Here is a 19,863-nt window from a genome sequence, read left to right as displayed (position 1 = left end):
CTGTGGGTCGTATCTCTGCCTCGACTCAGCCTAACAGGCAGTGGCAACCCTGCGGTCACATACACGTGAAGGCAGATCTGATAGGAGAAATCTGCTGTGGCCTCGATTCTCCTTCCGTTGACGAACACCAGTTCATTAAGATGAGAAATCACACAGGAGGTCTTTAACATCTGCCTCCTAGCATGCTCTGAGACCCTGCTGTCCAACACAGATAGAATGTGAGCCACATATGCAATTTATAACTTTCTAGAGGCCACATTAAAAAAAAAAGTACAACACAGTTGCTGAAATTAATTTTAATGATTTATCTAAAATACCATCTGAACATGACTTCAATCTAAATATTACTAATGACATAGTTTTTCATTCCTTTTTTCCACACTGGGTCTCTGAAATCCAGTGTGGTTTTTGACGCCTACAGCCCATCTCAATTTGGATGCTAGATTTTCATCACGGATCCTTAATCTGCATTTTTCACATTTAATAAAATTCACCACTGAGAAGTGAATTCACACACCCAGCTTGTTCCAGGTGTTCCATACCATTGTTTCCAATAAGCAAGTGTCATTTTTTTCATTTACATCTAAATTACTTAAAAATTAACTGAAATGGAAAATTCCATCTCTCAGTGCTACCAGCTGTATTTCAAGTGGTCACCAGCTCCCCTCTTGGATAGGGCAGCTCGAAGGCGTTAGTCTTTGTGTACTTTTTGTTGAAAAGACTTTGTATGATGATTTTATTTCTAGCACCTGTATTGGTAGCTGTCATTTATTAAATGTTCCTATTTGCTAAATGCACACATTATACCATATGATTCTCACCATGAACCTCACAGGTAAACAGCCCCATTTTGCAGATAAGAAAAATTAAGGCTTAGAGAGTTTTTTTTTTTTATTTTTAAAATGTTTACTTAGTTTTGAGAGTGTGAGAGAGAGGCAGATAGAGAGGGAGACACAGAATCTAAAGCAGGCTCCAGGCTCTGAGCTGTCAGCACAGAGCTGGACACAGGGCTCGAACCTGCGAGCTGTGAGATCATGAGCTGAGCCGAGGTCAGATGCTTAACTGACTGAGCCACCCAAGCACTCCAAGGCTTAGAGAGTGTTAAGTAACTTGCCCAAGACCCAAAGCAGAGAGTGAGCAGGGTGGATTTTATTATTTCTTGATGTGTGTGGGGAAACTGGACCTTGAAGAGAGTCCGGTGTCCCAAAATTGAAGAGTGACCCTGGTCCCTAAGCTTCTAGTCAAATATTTATTGTAGCTGTTTTCCAAGTGATTAGTTGTGGGTAGTTTATTTAAAATGTGTTTTCTGTTAAAAATACAAGAGTTTATTTGTTTGTGGGGGGTTTGCCAGTTTCCCAGGCCATCTGCCTTGGACCTAATTGGACTGTTGGCATGAATCATGGGACAGAAATGGCACTTAGTTCAGGGGGAAGGGTATTCAGGACACTAAGTTGGGACATTCAGAATATGACAGGAGATCCCTGTTTCTCAGCTGCCAGAGACTGCATCTGATGCTTTAAAATTGTTCATTGAAAGCATGAGTGTGTGTGGGTGTGTGTGCATATAGTGTGTGGGTGGGCGCGTATGGTGTGTGTGTGGGTGTGTGTAGTGAGTGTGGTGCGAGTGCGTATATTGTGCGGTGTGTGTGAGCGTGTGTGTGCTGTACTGTCCTCTGTGCTCTTGAGTTTTGGACTTGACGTCAGGGTAGAAGCTGAGAGGCGTGGGTGTTAGGTAGGGCGTGCGCCCACCGCTTCTGGAAGAGACCCAACAGTTGACCGAAATGTGGACCAAGAGGTCCCCTCTTGGGGACTGTCTCCCTCTGGAAGACGAGTGTTGGGAGGCTAGTGTGGGTGTGCTTTGGTGGTGGGGGGGGGTGTCACACTGGGAGGGGACTGGCTTCTCACTGCACACCTGTCCTCGGATACTGTGTGCCTATAGTTGCACGTGGCCCCCACCGGCTCTCGCACATGCACTCGCACACGCACATGTGTGTCTGCACGCTCCTGTCCTCACAGCCTTGGACGCTGTCCAGTGAAACTGGGTCACCAGAAAGTGGGGAGAGATCTTGTTACGATGACGTCTTCCGAGGACAGGACAGGGCGGCTCGCACCGCAGGTCCCTCGTCACCCCTGAACGGGAGCCGGGCGCTGTGGTTTACAGATAAAGAACCAAGGATAGTGTGACAGCTGGCCTCCAAGGAGGAGCACGCACACTCAGGTCCTAGTTTATGTGTATGCGTGTGGCAGGGGGGCTCCCCTTGGTGAGAACAGGACCCCTTCTCACGGAGATTGCATTCCGGTACGGACAAAAGATGGCTGACCCAGGTGTCACAGCGGTCCACACGCCGGGCACCCGTGCCCGGGTCTGTCAGTGAGTCCTGCCGGGGCCTACAGATCACGGGTCACAACGGGACGTGCCGATTGGTTTGCCTCCAGCTTTGGTCCCCCCGGCCTCTGAAGGTCTCTCAGGCATGGTCCTTCCTGGGGGCCTGGGATGTGTTTCTGGAGGATGCTGCTGTCCTGTGACCCTATGTCCTTGGAGGCCTGCATGAGATGTCTGCTGAGGTCATTGTGGCCTCTGAGGACAGCCCAGGTGCCCAGGCACCCATCTTCAGAGCTCCGTCCTGGGGCTGGAGTGTCGGAAGCCTTCCTGAGGTCCTTCTGCGAGCATTGGCTCCTTTCATTCTCCCCGCTCCCCTGTGTCCCCTTTCTCCTAAGCTCCCATGGGTGCGGCGGGTGACGAAGGACTGACGAGCTGCGGAAACATCCAGCTTGCGGTTATGGGTCCATCAGAAGGATTCTAACAAAGGGGGTTTTATGTTCTCAGGGGGCTAAGAGAGTGAAATGTCTTCCGATGTGACAAAATGGCAGTGGCGTTTCCAAAAGTTTGGTGGTTTCTCATCAAGAGGGGCTGGATGACAAAGGAATGCGGCTGACACGCAGACCCCAGGTTTGGGTCGCAGGTGGGCGTGCCCGGCACCAGGGAGCTGAAGATGGTGACAGCATCTCCTGTCGAAGATGAACAGGGCTGCCGTCACTTCTTCACCCCGGAGTAATTCTGACAAATGACACTCACACACTCAATTACCTCTGCGAACGGTGGAGTCAACAACTGTCTGTCCAGCATGACAGATAAATGGGGTAGGAAGAGATGGAACTCGGCCAGGGCATCCGGGTACCGGAGCCTGGCGGGCCATTTCGGCCATCTCTGGGGCCAGAGCTGTGTTCCTCTGATTTTCTAAGACTGTTCGCAGACACACTCCTCCTCCCAACCTGGGCCGGTCTTCTCCCTCTGTTGGGTTCCTCCTCAGCTTGTTTGGTTTAGCCGAAAGTCATTTGTTTTCCTTAATCATCTTGTCAGAGTCCGGGGATTCCTGGCCGCAGCTTCTCCCTCAGATGTCTTGGAGATCTCCGAGATGGTGGCAGCGATAGAGATGCCCCGATGGACAGGGGCGACCAAGGGCTTGGCCCCCTGGTGAGGGCGGTTAAGCTGGTGATGGGTTTCGGGCTGAAGGGAACGAAGACCATCATCCTGGTGACGTCTTGCCAGGGGCTGTGAAGATGGCCGCCAACAGGGCTGGACCTGGACGGGTTTGCCAGGAGACCTTCCAGTCTGTTGGGTGCTAGGAGGTCGCCGTGTAGTCTTTACCCTGGATGTGGTGTTGTGATTGAGGTCAGCACGTCAAGGGCTACCGAAGGTGGTTGTCATTTGTGAGCACTGAGGTTCTGTAGGAAAGACCCTGGGCTTTGGAGTGCTTGCGGGATGCGTGTGTTCAGTGGGTCAGCATTTGGGGCCGATGCATCTTCAGTCTGGGTTCACTGCCACGGGTAGTTTTCTTGTCGCATTTCCCTTGCACTGGCTTTGTCCTTGGGCAGCTCTCGGACACCCGTGCAGGCTTCTGCACTGACAGCAGGTCTCGGCTCTTTGGAGCGCTTCCCCTGTGAGTTTACGGGGCTGTGGTATTTGGGAGATGGTCTCCTTGGTGACTTCATCTGCTGACATCACAGGGAAGGTTGGCTGAGAAGGGGAGGGCCCCGACATCCGCGAACACAGACGTGGAAGGACTGTCATGGTCCCCACAGGATAGCGCCTTCTTCGCGTGCCATGTGTCTCCCTGCCTGACCTCTGGTGAGTCCTGTCATTATAGCCAGTAAGGTGAGCCCGGCTGCTGCCCAGAAGATGCACAGCACGTTAGCACCTCATACATTAAGTATTGATTACTCTTATTGTGAAGTCGACAAGTGAAATCATATAATCACTGGGCAAAACACTTTCTGGAAAAATGGAGTAGCTGTTAGTCCTTTTCAAGGGGATAAATCGTAACGGGATTTGCAAAAGCCTGAGCCTGAGCTTCGTACGTGCGGTTCCCTGGAAGGAGGTGGAACAGCAGGGTTTGTGCTGTTTCTGTGTCCTTGATGCTTCCCGCCTGCACCCCACTCCCACCTGCACCCCTGGGCCTTCATGACCGTGTACTCCTGGGAGAGTCTTCTACGTGGGTCGCAGCATACTTACGGGAGCCATTTCAACGCTGCATGCTCCTTTTTTTTCTTCTGTTAAAAGAGTCCAGGAAACATTAGTGCGAAACATGCTTTTATGCGTCATTAACGTAAGCCCACCATGTGAAATCCCGAGACAAGCTAAGTATATCTAATGTTTGGGAGCACTGCCGTCTGTTCTGTCGTGCTCTGCATTTTAAGGGGGACGGCGGTGGCTCGGCTGGTTTCACAAGCAGAACTGGGGTGGTGGAAACACGTCGCTCCTGTTGGGAGGGCAGGACGGTACTGGAGTTAACTGGGCTCTCCCACCTGGAGGGGACGGTCAGTAATTACATTTCACCCTCAGGCGCCTTCATGTTCGTGTCCTTACTGTTCTTTAATTTTCTGAACATCCTTTTCTCTGCCCCCATCTGAAGCGCCAAGGAAAATCCAGATGTTCTTTCGCCCCTACACCCCAGTGTCCCTCCATTACACAGCCGTGCCCCCGGGAGCCGTTTTCCATTTTTCATCCCCGCTCAGCCGTTCCAGGAAGCTGCCTCAGGGGGCTCTGTGTGCCCCGCACTGCCACGCCCCAAGCTTGTTCTGTTCCACCCGTTCTTGCCACCGTATTTGGCCACCTTGATCACTGTGCCCCCTTGTTTGGGTGACATCACTTGTCTGCCTCCTCCCACATCCTGGCTCTCTCCACCTTTGTGTCCTGCGCATCTCCTGTTCTAACACCTACATCCTGGCGTTGGTCAGTTTTCTGCTCCTTTTGCATATTCCCTTTGATGGTCTTAGTGGCTTTCATTACTGCCTAGAGGCTGGCGATCCTTTCGTCTGTGTTTCTAAACCAGAAATAATGTCTAGAACCCTCTCTCCATTTGCCTAGTAGATGGGGCCACTTGGGTGTCCAACAGGCAACTCAGACTCCACTCGTCCAAAACTGAACCCTTGTCCTTTTCTCCCTCCTTTTAAAAATACCCTTCTTTTCTCCCATTCCTCTCTTTGGATGGCATCACGTGGCTCCTTGGATGACACATCATTACCAGGACTTGGGGCGTTGTGTTTGACTCTCCTTTATCTGCCACCGTCCATCGCCGAGCACCGGGTCCAGCCTGCCTCCAGTTTTCTCTTCCTCAAGGCCTCTTTCAAACTCACCACTGCAGCCGGAGGTCAGGCCTTTACTGTTTCTTGCCTGGTCGATTGCAGTGGCTAAATGACGGTTTCTCTCCCTCCTGTCTCCACTGCCCTACCCGTGCGCCATGCCACAGGGACTCTCGCCTTTTGCTCTGATCACATCTCTCCCCGCCCCCATCAGCATGTTGGTTTTCCCAACTTTCCTGACCTTACCCATCATGTGCATGCTGGTATCCAGCTGCCTGTCTGGCCTTTTAGCCCTTTCCTCCTCTCCCCACCCTCCACTTGTGCATGTGTCTCTTGAATGTGTCATATGCTCCTGCCTGCCTGACTCTGTGTCCAGGTTTCTCATTCCTTGATTGCCTGCCCCATGTGGGAAATTGCCATTCCTCTTGCCAGCAGGTGAAGGTCCTGCCTCCTAAAGGAGGCCTCCCTGACTCTCATCTCCAAGCCAGTGCCTACTCCCTCACTTCTCTCTCTTTCACTTGCCTGTGCATTGTCTGGGAGGCCAGAGAGAGGCTGTGGCTCATCTCCTGGATCTGTCGTAAGTCATAAGAGCGAGCACCTTGTCCTAAGCATCTAACCAGGCCTAGGCCTTCGTCCTTATCCTCGTGGAAGGAAGTACCCCGTACCCCAAACCTGTGAGTAGCTAGAGCCATCGTGTCCTTGTTAAGAGATGAGGAAGCCGAGTCTCAGGGGTATCAGGAGCTGCCCAAGATGTCCCTGCCAGGAAGGGAGGAGAACTTTAACTCAGACAGCCTCTCTCCAGAGCCTGAGCCCTCAGCACCCCCGCAGACTGTCCCGGTGCAGGTGTGAGCCCAGCAGAAGGTTGCCCAGAATGAGCAAAGATCAAGCGGGGAATCTAGTAAGTTTATGACCTGGCCTAGCTCAGAAACATTTATGAGGCATAAGGGCGTAGAAGGAAACCGGGCTTTGGTCCTCCTAGGAAAAAATAAGAATAGTTGCAATTCAAAAAATATTTGTTGTGAGGAGTATTTCTTTTAAAGTTGTGAATCAATGAACTTATACTTCAGCACAGAAAACCAGTCAAAACCCCCAGCATGTGTGTCGGTGTTTAGATCTGTGTGCACACCATGGGATGTACGTGAAAATGTGCTTATCTATGTTTGTGGGTTATTTATTGTGCATTTACAAGGAGATACACCCATAGATGTGTGCGCGCGTGTTTGTGTGTAAATTATTTCCATAGCGGTAGACACGATTTGTCCCCGCCCCGCATCCCGCCCTCTGACCGGCTCCAGATGTCGGTTTCACACACGCGAGGAAGTAAATGTAACATGCTGGAAACAATGTAACATGCTACGAAAACAAGCTTCTAGCAAATAGAGTTGCATCTTGGTGGGTCCCCTGCTGACTGGCAGCCCCGTGTCCCCTGCAGACTGCAGAGAGATCCTGCTTCCCATGATGACGGATCAGCTCAAGTACCATCTGGAGAGACAAGAAGACCTGGAGGCCTGCTGCCACCTGCTCAGCAACATTTTGGAGGTTCTGTACAGGAAGGATGTGGTGAGTAATGGCCGCGGCGGGAAGCGAGCCCCCGCCTCACGGAAGGCGCATTTGATTCCTTTACTTTCCCGGGTTAGCCTGTTTCTCTCTGTTGAGTGGTGCCCTTCAGGGATTTTTCTTTATGCACGAAGTATGATAATAATATAAAAACATCTTTTTTTTTTTTTTTTTTTTTTTTTTTATTCTAAGTTTACTTCCTGTCACTTCTCAGGCGAATGCCTCCCCAAGACTGATTTTTGATTTTGACCCTTAAGGTCAGAAAATGACTTTGATGTTAAAAACTGGACGGGGGACCTGGGTGGCTCCGTGGGTTAAGTATTTGACTTCGGCTCAGGTCAACTCCAAGGTCCAACTCCAGGGTCAACTCCGTGGTTCCTGAGTTCAAGCTCTGTGCTGACAGCTCGGGGCCTGATGCCTGGTTCGGATTCTGTGTCTCCCTCTCTCTCTGCCCCTCCCCCGCTCGCACTCTCTTTCTCTCAAAATAAACATTAAAAAAGAAACTGGAAATGCGCAGATGGAGGCTATTATCTACATTCCTTTTTCTTAATTCTTATTTAAAAAAATTTTTTTTAACGTTTCTTTATTTTTGAGAGAGAGAGAGACAGGGTGAAAGTAGGGAGAGGGCAGAGAGAGAGGGAGACACAGAATCGGAAGCAGGCTCCAGGCTCCGAGCTGTCAGCACAGAGCCCGACGCGGGGCTCGAACTCACGAACCGTGAGATCATGACCTGAGCCGATGTCAGACGCCCAACCGACTGAGCCACCCAGGCGCCCCAATTCTTATTTTAATAAAGTAATACATGCACATAGTGGGTTTTTTTTTAAGTCATTGGTGTTTCCTAGAGTTTTGAGAAGAACGGCCCCATGCCTCCTTCCCCAGATTCCACAACCCACCAGTCATTTCGTTCTGTGCCTTCTTAGCTAGTCTTTGTCTGTTTAAATGGTTTTTCTTTTTGTATTTGTTGGCTTAGTCTGTGGACCTTTTTTTGAAATCAGAAGTGGGTGCGAGCACACGTGCAAAAGGCTGACCCTGTGCCTTCCCATCGCCAACACACCCACCATACACAGCTGTGCACGGATGTGCACATGCACGAACTCGCCGACTCTCCAGTTGTGCCTGTACAGGTCCGTGTCCATCCATGTGCCCCCAGCAGGGGACAGATGGGCCAGGGTTTCAAGGTCAGCGGGGCTTAGTCTTTGCTCTCTGCCCCGTGACCTCTGGACACCTTCCCAGTCAGCACACACACATACCCGTCCTGCCCACTTCCTTCCTGCAGGGATTCGTTCTCTCGGAGCCTGGTGAGTGCCTTTGAAGAAAGAGATCAGATTGAATCACTTCATAGCAAGGGTGGCTATATCAGCTCTTGCAGGGGAGTTGCCTTTGGAAGCTTCTAGAAGCCTTAATCCAATGGCCAGCTTCTAGGCCCCCTTCCAGGGCCTGCCTTTGTCTTAAAGGGGAGAAGGTTGGGAGTGAAGTGTATGTATGGCCCAGCCTCAAAGGTGATTCCTGCCCTGGCCTTGTGTGTGAGCACCGCGAGAACGTATTTAAACAAGTTCCAAGTTCAGGCCAAGTTCATCCCATCACACACAAAATAAAAGAGCACGTTTTTCCCGATGGAAGAATCCATGGCACATTATGGATTTTAGATAATGTGCTAAAATAAATACATTGAATTCCAGGTGCTGGATGCCCAGGTTATTCGAACTTGACAGGCAGAGCAATCTATGGCTGCTATCTGCCTGCTTTCCACTTACAAATGGCCAAGGGTCTCTAGAAAACTAATTGGTGGGCTAATCAGGGATCATAAACATTATATTGTTTAAACAGATTTGCTTTTATTTTTAAGGTTTGCTTAAATTCAATTACTATGATTATATAACAAATTATCACTAATGGACTATAATTAATAAGATGCGTTGCGTTTTCTTTGTGAAGGCTTTTGCCTTTGACAAGGGCCATTCTTCATCTCGTTAAGGGTTATAATTGATTTACTCTTTACAGGGTAAATGGATACAGTGACAACTGCCGAGGCTTGCATGTTAATGATGGTCTTAGGTGTTGGTTTTCACTGCTGTGTCTTCCTCCAGGGGCCAACTCAGAGGCATGTCCAGATAATCATGGAGAAGCTTCTGCGGACAGTGAACCGAACTGTCATTTCCATGGGGCGGGATTCCGAGCTCATTGTAAGTGCTCCGTGGCGAATGCTTGGGCGCGTAATTGTGGCGGGGGGGCCCCTTCCCCAGGCGTGTCACTTATTCCCAACCCCGAAAATCCATCTGGCCCTTTCCCAGCTGCCTTTTGAGCGTAAGCTTATTTTACTACATTGTAGTGAACAGCAGAGAAGCATTTATTTACAGTCTGGTATATAATATATGCTGATTTTCCATGATTCTAGAAGCAGGTGTCAAAGTTGAAGGGTCAGCAAACTAACATGTTAGAGACAGAAGCATCTGCTTCCAGTTACTCATTATTTACTTCTAGCAAAGGATATGGAGTTTCTTCTTAAGTTCTTACTCTTCTGGCAGTTTCTTTCTACGTATTTACATTTAAGATGCCATTAATAAAATTTTATGACGGACCTTAAAAAGTAAATGAGGTGCTCCAACCCAACCATTTTATTGTCTACCCTGATGTATCGTAGATGTCTCTCTTCTACAGGTGACTGAGGCATGCAGTACTATCTATGATTTTTTTTTCAAGAAAGTTTTAACAATAATTTAGACAGTTTTTCATTTTTTCTTTCCCCCTCCAGAGCTTACCACCCTCCCTCACTACCATTATTCTTAAGTTTGGTTTCTTAGGCGAAAGATGCTCACACAGGTCCCATTTATTTTCCTTCATTTCTAGCACCTGTTACCATTTTACTAAGTTTGGTGGATGGCATTTCAAAAAAAATCCTAAGAACTTTTCGAATCCAGGAACACAACGTCCAGTTAGGGTTCTCGCTGGCAACCAGAGGAGATACGTTGTCCTTCCTTGTGTGACCATAGTTCTTTCTGCCTATCCCGGGAGGGGAACAAGTTAACACATGCTCTTTGGGCAGCAAGGCCAGAATGCGCGGAGGGCCGGACCTGCTCTGGTCTGTGGCTCGCACCAACGAAGGCTGCCGTTTCGCGTCTGACATCACAGATGGATAGCACCGAAGTGGGGCAATTGCTGTCTTAGTCTGTTTCCATCAGTAAAACAGCCTAGCTTGTGCTTCAGAGTTTCAGCACGTGTCATGGTCAGATTTTCCTTTGCAAGGTATTGACTGATCACGTGTATGAAGTCGGAAGGAAAATATTTCTTGTAAGTTGGCTTTATTTGCAGTGGACTTATCCATTACCCCGTAATAGTACGTGTGTCTCCCTTATCACGTTCTTTTCTGTACTCTTAATACCTTTGTGTAGGAGGGTGGAGACTGAGCCCCATGGAGTAGACGTGAGGTGACTCCAGGGCCCCCCCCCCACCCCCCACCTTGGGCTGGTGCTCCTGTCTTCTTGGCACCGTGCCATGGGTGTCCTTGGAACACTCTCATGTTGTGGGACTCTGAGGGGCCCTGAAGCAGGATGGGTCCTGTGTGGCCTGAAGTTGAATCAAGTTTGGTGCCATTTCCTAAGGTGACCCATATTGGAATGGGCTGGAGTACAGAGGTGGGGGTGATGTGATGGCAGCGTGGGGCTGCAGGGAGCAAGTGACGGGCAGTGGCGATGGGCAGAGGGGTGAGATGGCCGGTGTGGGGGCCGGTGAGCAGAGGACGTAGTTCTGTCTGGAGTTAGGGGCCTGACTCCAGCAGGGTGTTCATTTGGGTCATTGCCTGCTGGCAGGCAGTTAACCTGGGCTGACGAGGGCAAGGAGGGACTCCTACACGTTTGGACAGTACTTGGAATGTGGAGAGATTGTGAGGCGTGCTCAACCAACGGATCTAGCGAGGGTAGAACAGAGGCCGTGGCATGCGGCATCTTCTCCCAGACCATGTGGGCCCAATGCCTCTGGGGGAGTTCTTATCTCAGGCACGATGCTCATCGAGGTGGTTGTGATAGAGGCATGTTACGGAGCACTTACAGTAAAACCTTGGTTTGCAAGCATAATCTGTTCTGGGAACACACTTGTAATCCAAAGCACCTGTGTATCAAAGCAAATTTCAAGAACCGTCGGATCACTTGTGATCATGTGATGTTGGGTGCCATGTCCTACTCCTATTGCAAGACGTTGCACATTTATCAAGTTAAAATTTGCTAGGAATGTTTGCCCGTCTTGTGAAACACTCACAGAACAAGTTATCCGCAATCCAAAGCTTTACTGTATTTCTCTGCTGGCCACTGTGTAATTAGTGGGGAGATTCGCACTTACTTCTCAACCTCACTGCAGAAAATGTCCTGCAAAGACACAAGGAGTGTTCTAGATCCTGTGGCTGGCGTGGCAGCTGTAATTTGGTGCCCTGGTTTGGTGCCACAGCTGGTCCTCCTAGTGTGTTCTGTAAGACTGGTACTCGTGGGGCTGACCCCAGTGGTGGCCAGAGGGCATCTCAGGGGACTACGAGTTTCTTCTAGGTCTTCGTCCAGGTTAGGGAGGCAGCTGCTCAGCAGAGGAAGCACCTCTCCACTTAGCATCTTTCAGTCATTTCTTTGGGCCAAATGCTAGGATCTCCTGGAGGTGGAAGGGAGGGTTGAGCCCTTTCCCCGAAGGGCGTGGAGGAACCTGTGTGTTCTGAGGAACCCTCGAGCGCTCCTTAGGAAGAGCCCCTGCGTGTTCTGAGAAGGGCTGACAGGGAGGACCTTGTGCCGTCTTACCCAGCTGGGGTCCTGTTCCTGCTGAGCACTCAGGAGGGGTTCAAGGCACTCTCTGGGAATGGGGGTGCAGAGCAAACCGCCCACATCCAGGCCCGTTCCCCACCGTCCCACTTTCTCCTACAGAAGTCTCTAGAAGCAGGAAGGGGACTTAGGTCCTAAGCTGACTCCTCCCAATTCCTACATCTTCAGTATCTATCAAAGGCATCCAGAGATCCCTTTTGTAAAACCAACTAGGCTGCGAGGGGAAAGACTCTCAAATGAAAAAATAGATTCTGAATAAGCTGTAATTACTTGGTGAGTGACAGCAGCATCGAGATGTTTTCGTGAAGGACACTGACCTTTTAAAATGAGTCGTTGAGAAGGATCTTTTTTGTACTGTTTATTTATTTTTGAGAGAGAGAGAGCGAGCGGGGAGGGACAGAGAGAGAGCAGGACAGAGGATCTCAAGCAGGCTCTGTGGTGACAGCAGAGAGCCCGACACGGGGCTCAAACTCACAAACTGTGAGATCGTGACCTGAACTGAAGTTGGATGCTCGACTGACTGAGCCCCTCCCAGGCACCCCTAGAAAGATCTTGAAGTCTTCCAGGAACCAGGAGCCCTTGTGCTGTCCACAGAGGGGGAAGACAGAGATGCTGCCCTGCTCGGAGAGCCCGACCTTGCTTTTCCAATTTGCTCCGATGTAGATTTATGCATTAACTTCTTAATGTCAGTGTTGTTGCTCTGTGAATTTAGATTAGAGGAAGATCTGGGGGGAAAAATGTCCCTGACGAGGGGGGCAGAAAACATCAGCAGTGGACCTTCCAGAGAAGGAGAGCAGACAGTGGTCTACAGATCTGTTGTGTGTCAGCTGTAACCTTCCACCCTAACAGACATTTCTGGCCTTATGCGCTTGCTACTTAGGTTTGCATAAATGGAATGGAAACCGTGCAACTAGGAATTAGCTTCAAGATTCTGAATAATCACTGGAAATGGATTTAAAAATTAATGAATAGTTATGCTTCACCTCATGGTTTATTCCACAGTATCGTCAACAGTAATACCGAGAACGTGGCCTCTGTTTGCGTCGGAGTGTTGTTAGTTGTGAATGCTGTTGCAGGCTGACCATTTTCCCATCTGTTTATGTGCGGACTCGAGAAATGCAGAACTCCCTGCGTAATTGGATAAGCAGAGACGTGCAGTGTGAGCCTTTTCTTTTATCCGTGTCTGTGGTATTTGCTCAACACCGTACAGCTGATTGTGTATCATTTGTTTTAGTTCATTTTATACCTTTCGGCATTCGATGTGAAATGAACTGTTGGAACACATCTCACACATAGGATAAAAATGTGCCCTGACCCTAAGCGTCATACTTTTTTAACAAATAAAATTGCATCTGGCGAGTATAGAATCGTAGATCTTACGGATGCCAGAAACAGGTCCTAACCCAGAAGGCTTGTAGTCACCATGCCACAGAAGGAAGATCCCATTTTATCATTATTCCAATGTGGTCTGCCACCGTAGAATAATTTTTTTTAGTGTTTATTTATTTTTGAGAGCGCGAGAGAGTGTGCAAGCAGGGGAGGGACAGGGAGAGAGGGACAGAGGACCTGAAGTGGGCTCCGTGCTGACAGCAGAGAGCCCGATGTGGGGCTCGAACTCATGAACCTTGAGATCCTGAGCAGAAGTCAGACGCTCACCTGACTGCACCCTCCAGGTGCCCCTGATACTGTGGAATAATTGAGTGAAATGCTTAGTTACATAGTGTCTGATTTCAGATTTGGGTTTTCTCTTCCTTTTTGGAAATTCCTGAGGCCCTTAGTGTTAGGTGGTGTTCTTAGTCATGGTATGTGGTTCGGAGCAGGTTCGGAGTCATGCTGGGTTCGGTGCTCTTGTCCCGTGGGCAGATGGCATGGCCAGCCTTCTGGGGGGTGACCTGCTACCCCCCCGTCCCCTCCCCCCATACGCGTGTGTCTCTGCTAGAAGCAGCACTTGTACGCAAAGCTGGGTTGAGACAAGATCAGTTGTGCCTTCTCCTGTGATGTTAGGTGTCTCTACCATGTGACAAAATTTGCATTCTGTTAACGGGGCCTTTAAAAATGTAATTGAGTGAGAAGGACTTTTAAGGGTTTGTCTGCAGCCTGGATACCCACCAGAAGACCGGGAATCACTCATTCACTAAAATGCAAGTGTGCCTCTCCTCAGGAAGGATTCCCTTGGAAAATTCTCCATGTAGGCTTAGGAAAGGGAAAGAGGCCATCTCCATCGTCTGCTTGCTCCTTTGACCAGCACCTCCTGACTCACTACACTCAAGTGAGGACGTTCTGCTGTCTCCACGCTGAGCGCCAGCCTTGGGGGACGCCGATGGGGCGGGGGTGCATTGCATCACGAGAGCGGCGTCGCTGGTGGGGGAGATGTTGGCAGTGAGAACCCAGCGCTTTCTCTGACCTGACATGCTTCTTTACTTGGAAAAGAGAAGAATGGAACTGGCCTGCCAGCCAAGAGAGCCCTTTGACCGAGACTCCTGACCAAATATTTGCACCGAGATGTGTTATGTGTCCATGCATGAACGTTCGTTTTTGCGATGTTTATTCTAACGGAGTTGTGTCGGTGTGCTTTTTGAAGAATTCTATTCTTCAAAAGAAAGTAATAACATTATAAAAGTTTCAAATGGAGAGTGTCTGGCTCTTCTATACGAGTGTCGTAAAAAGGGTCTCTAATTGTATGTGTGCTGATCAATCTACTTGAAAGACCTGTGGCTTTTAGCAAAGGCACGGCCTAACGTGCTTGCGCATGTGAACTACGACGGCTTAATGTATATATTTGTTTTCCTTCGGAATCAGCACAGGAGTTCTTTCTGCCTTTCTCACATTTCTAGTGTGTTTTCCAGGTTGGTCACTGCCTGGATGTACTGGGGAGGAGACAAACGCCACACCACTGCCTGGATAAGATATGCTGTGCTCTCTTTTGCATACGCGTACTAAACCACGAAGGTGTCTTAAGTCAGTACGTACAGTTACAAGGCCGTACGCTGCTTTCGCAAGGCCTTCTCGCCTCCCGGAACGTATGCTGCACATTGTAGCATGACTATAGCGTTAGCATCAGTTAACCCCAGTTCACAAAACGGAACTCGATTTCTGAATCCTGTAGCTTCTCCGGGAAAGAAATTGGTCACACACCTATCTCATGCCAAATGTGCCGGTGACAGAGTTTTTCCCGATCAAAGAAGACATATTAGTATGGAAAGCAGCCTCTGTGATCTTTAGGTGACGCTGCGCCTATGAAGCCTGCCTTGCTTAGTAATCAAGTCAAATTTTACCAGCTGATAAAAACGCTCCCTAAGAATCCGTTCCCCCCGCGGTGGGCTTTATAAACACACTGCGCTGTTACAGATGGCGTGGGATGGAGACATTCACGACCTGGTTCTCGTTGGTTCGTTCTTGCTCTCTTCTACGAAAGGCACAAAGCAGGCACCTGGTTTTGAGTGTGCCAGGTCTGAGTTGTGATGCAGGGTTGTGTACCTCAGTTCTGCCTCCGATCCTACCAGAGGGAGAATGGCTTTGCAGGGCACGCGCATGGTCGCTTCTGAGATTGGAGGCAGCCTGGCGCTGGTTTAGGAGCTCAGACAGCATTTACGCCCCACCTCAGGTCTCCACGGCAACGGACACCTCGGGAGCCCCAAGGAAGTGTGGGAAACTCCTGCCCACATCCTCCATCCTTTGCAGAGGAAAAGGGTTTTCCCACACCTTGATTTCCTCTCCATTTACACTCTGCTGGGGCGGGGGGAGGGCTTGCGATCCAAAGAGCAGAGGCAGGGGCCCCGGGACCTCTCCCTGGAGGCCGGTCATACACCAGTCACTCTGGAAGTACCTATGAGGCAGAACATCCTTTGCTGTATGTGCTTGTTTGTAAGAGGGGACCTCTGGCAACCCCAGTTAAAGGGTGTGGTTTGAATGGTTGAAGAGTGTGACCCGGAGCGTCTCCCCAGGTGCTCCTGGCTGGTGCACCGTGTCTTCCTTCACACGCACGTGGGTCCCACCCATCCTTTCTTTTCGCTGGTGAGTGTGTGAGGGCAGCGGGGCCTCCGTCTCAGCCTGCAGGGGTCCTACCGTCCTTGCCGGTGGCCTCTGCCCTTATAGACAGCGGGAAAAGGGTGGGGACCTCTCCCTTGTGTCTCTGCCAGGGTGGCGAGGTGGAGATCTTTCACCCACCCCCAGAGAAGAGGAAAAGAAGGAGATGGCCGATCCCCTGGGACTAGGGAACTGCTTGGTGGCTGATTTGGAGAGAAGCTGTCTCCACGGGACCGTTGCAGGATTTGGCATGGAAAGACCGATGAGTTCACTGGTCTCTCTGAGGTGTTTTAAAAATTAGACACGAGTTAGTCAGATCCTACCGGGAGGTGCTTTGTGCCCTTAAAAAGTCTTCCTGTTCTCCTGGTGGCTGAAGCCCCCGCCAGAGTCCATGATCTGGAAAGCCCAGCCCGAGCTACACGTCAGCCCTGCCCCCTCCCAGCCAGGCCTGGGGAGCCTGCACTTGCCCGATGATTGTCTCCCTTCCTGAAGGCTAGAGGAAGTTTTTCACAGCCCTGGCATCCTTCCCTTATTGTTATTTTCATGGGTTACTTCTATTTTCCCAAATTACTGAGACCATGAAATAAGTTCAATATCCACACAAAACATTACCTTTGATTTTTTTTATTTAAAAATTAATAAAGAACTTAGTGACAAGTATAATAATTTAATCTCTATACGTAATGCCGTGTGTACATCTACATATGAGGGAACACTGTACTTTTTACCTTGGTTTTGTATCAAAGTTTTTACTTAACTCTTTCTAAGAGAAGAATCGGCATCTGGTAGTGACACATTGCAATTAAACTATGAAATGACTTTGAAAATATTTCTTTCTCTTCTGAAGATAGTTTTATTTTTCAATAGGGTTTATCTTCAATTTCCTTCTTGACTCTGAACATTTTAATTTTTTTTTTTTTTCTTTTTTGGTCTAGACTGCTTTCAAACAGTGATGTCATTCTGTTTACTAGGATGCCCTCTTGTTGAGATGGATTTATAACACTCGTCAGAAAGCCACTAACACCCTTATTTCAGTTCCCCGAGATAGTCGGGATTCGTAAAACACAAGGGGGTATAACTTGTTGCAAACATTTTTATAACTTTAGTTAAAAACAGTATAAAATACATGAAACACATTTTTTTTTTTTTTTTAATTTTTGTCTACATGAAACAATTATGCTTCCTTCATGGTACGGGATCAATGTGCCTATCCATTTCCTTGCACAAAAATATTTCTCAATTCTGTTTACTGGTATTCAAGGATTTCCACCCTCACGTAATGTTTCCACGAGAGATGCGTGTGTTTTTTTTAAAGGCTACCTCCGCAGTATAGTGTGAGCAATCCCGAAGAATGCTTACGTGACACACGCTTCATTGTTATCCGGTCCAGGTCTGATTGCTGATCACTAGGTCCCTGTAGAATCGAAACACTTAGAACTAAAATAAATTTGCTGTTGAATCAGGAGGAAAATGCACAGCAAGAAATAGCTCCCGTGAGAAATGCAGGTAGAGATCCTCTTACCAAGGGTCGCCACTTTGTTTTTGGCATCTAATCAATGAGGTGTGCATGCCAGCATTAGATCGGATGGGAAACTTCTGGCCAGAAACTTGAAGACTAGGTTTTCTTGTACGTTCACACAACTATTCCAAAGTTCCGTTGTACAAAAAAAGGCAAAATAAGATCCCTACTTCCTCTTGTGAAAAGCAGAAAATTGATAGACCAGTCATTCCTAGACTAGGGGCTTTTGATTTCTATAAAAAAGATCCTTGCAAAGGTGCAAAATAATGAGTGAAAAAATAAAGGAACTAAGATTTATATTGCAATGTGTAATCAAAAGAGGACTCTCAGTGTCACTGTTTATTTAAAAAATACCTAAAAACATTTGATTCACAGCTTTCCCCTAGGTATGTCATTTAGTACAACTGACTAATAGGTTCGATGCAGGTGACGCTAAGTTTGTCGGTTGGCAGCAGCTAAACTGAACACGCGGTTTCTCTTTGAGATGGTCAGGTCTTCCACACTTGTTTCAGAGCATGACGGATTGTATCAAACGTCTGGCTGCGCTTTTGGTGACGAACGGTGTCTCAGAGATTGATCCACAGAAACGCTTTCCGGTGGCAGAGAACACCCGTGATTTATTGGTGACCGTACTATCCACCGTGTATCTCTATGTGTGTTTTCAGATTCTTGCCAGAATTTATCATTTGGCCTTTGGGTACCCAAAGATTAAAAATGAGATCTAAGAAAGCTTAGTGTCCCATAGCTCTGACCCTGTCAACTGCAGTGATTAAAGGCATGTCCTGACTTTGGGGGACTCCTGGCTGCTGGCCGTTTGGAAAATGAGCAGTAAACATGTCGCAGGTCTGGAGATGAACAGAATGCTAAGTTTGAGGTGTCATCGTGACACTGAGATGTGGTCACTTGGCTTAGCGCTACAGCACATGAAGGCAAATATACATATAGTCACATTTGAGAGATTATTTATGGTCTCCGACCACTTGAAAAAATTGTGCTTTCTCCGGAATTTGATGTGCTGAAAATTGCACTCGCCCCCTGCTTATTTGCAAAACTAAACATAAAAATGAAGTCCTTTGCAAACATAAGGCTTGCTTTTTCTTCTCATTATCAAAAAAAAAAAAAAAAAAAAAAGAAAGAAAGAAAAAAAGAAAGAAAGGCTTGAAAATAATTATGAGTTTTAGCTGTGTACAGAGTGGTAGCCCATCGTCTCGCAGGCTGATGACGTAATACTTGCCGATCTGGGGCGGGGGCACAGAATTTTTTTACCTATCCCCTTTGACTACATAAACTTCATTTCAGAGTTTCCCTCCCACATCCACGAATTGCAGACAACAGCTGGCAAGGTGTGACGTGTACAACCTTGCTTCTGTTAATTATCTGTTCGTACAAAAGGCCTTTTTGGTAAGCAGGGTGGGAAGTGGGAAGCGCTGAGCCGGCCAAGGCTCGCTCCATCCTATTCGTTTTGGAAAAGGATTTACTTAACTCCAGTGGGTTTTCAAGACGGCCTTTAGACTCCAAACACCATGAGTTTTAAAGAAACCAGAGTTTCCATCTTCCATGCTTTTTAGATTCGGGTTTGGATTTTTGCTTGGGAGTTGCGGAGTAGGGCTCCTGAGAGTAAGGCGAAGGTACAACCTGAGTTTCCTCAAAAGGATGGAGTTTCCTCAGAACTGGCTGGAGCTTGTCTTCTTGCTGCTTAAAGTCCAGCTCCACACTGGGAAGAAGAGAGAGGGGAGAATTTAGTGCGTGATCTTCCCTATACAAAGATCCCCCTTAGTGGCAGCAAAATGCGGTGCCGTCCTACGAGGGTAACGATCATTGGGATTATGTTTATTATGTGATTTTCCGGCTCGGTAGTGAGCAGTCGGCTGTGATCTATTGTAGCTCTGTGTCACTGAACTATCTCAGGTTCATTTTCCTTGAAAATCACTTACGTGCTTTCGATGCGAGTCTTTGAAGTTTTATTAAGGTACTCCATTGGTGTCAGAGTAGATAATGTGTTGGTGGAAATGAAAAAGATGACATCTGAATAACCCTTTTGCTTGTCTGGAGACTGCACACACATGCTTCACGGGATAGATGGACGAACAAAAGTATGAGTGTTCGGGGGCCATCCTAGCACATACAGAACAGGGGCGTGAAGGCCCTTTGCCTGCATACCTTTTCTATAAGATTAGAGAAATCCATGGATCTCACCTCAAACAACTGTGGCATGAAATGACCTTGGCTTATGTTCTTTGCAAAACCTCATCATCTACCAGACTCGTGACAGCCACAATACCCAACCTCGGGGAAAACTGTGTTTGTGGGGTCAGTGCCATTGAATGTTACGCAGTTGTGATCAAAGACAGTTTTCAGGCAAGAACATGGTGTTCGGTGACGA

General features: G+C 48.3%; 2 protein-coding genes across 6 annotated transcripts in view; one reads left to right on the top strand and one right to left on the bottom strand.

Annotated features, from left to right (window-relative positions):
* Window positions 1-19,863, top strand: part of DOCK1 (dedicator of cytokinesis 1) — a 525,518-nt gene that overhangs the window by 200,652 nt on the left and 305,003 nt on the right. For all 3 annotated transcript variants that reach the window (XM_078434961.2, XM_078434960.2, XM_078434962.2), the window contains exons 26-27: window positions 7,015-7,142; window positions 9,230-9,325. In XM_078434961.2, coding sequence (XP_078291087.2) covers window positions 7,015-7,142; window positions 9,230-9,325 — 224 coding nt within the window. The remainder of the gene's footprint in view (window positions 1-7,014; window positions 7,143-9,229; window positions 9,326-19,863) is intronic.
* The window catches only part of INSYN2A (inhibitory synaptic factor 2A), a 56,852-nt gene continuing 55,573 nt past the window's right edge, over window positions 18,585-19,863 (bottom strand). For all 3 annotated transcript variants that reach the window (XM_078434963.2, XM_060641208.3, XM_060641209.3), the window contains one exon: window positions 18,585-19,194. In XM_078434963.2, coding sequence (XP_078291089.2) covers window positions 19,011-19,194 — 184 coding nt within the window. In that variant the 3' untranslated portion in view covers window positions 18,585-19,010. The remainder of the gene's footprint in view (window positions 19,195-19,863) is intronic.

Source organism: Panthera onca, chromosome D2 (assembly GCF_046562875.1).
Source record: "Panthera onca isolate mPanOnc1 chromosome D2, mPanOnc1 haplotype 2, whole genome shotgun sequence".
In the NCBI taxonomy this organism is placed as follows: Eukaryota; Metazoa; Chordata; class Mammalia; order Carnivora; family Felidae; genus Panthera; species Panthera onca.
Note: the sequence above shows the minus strand (reverse complement) of the source record. Positions and strands in the feature narration are given on the sequence as shown.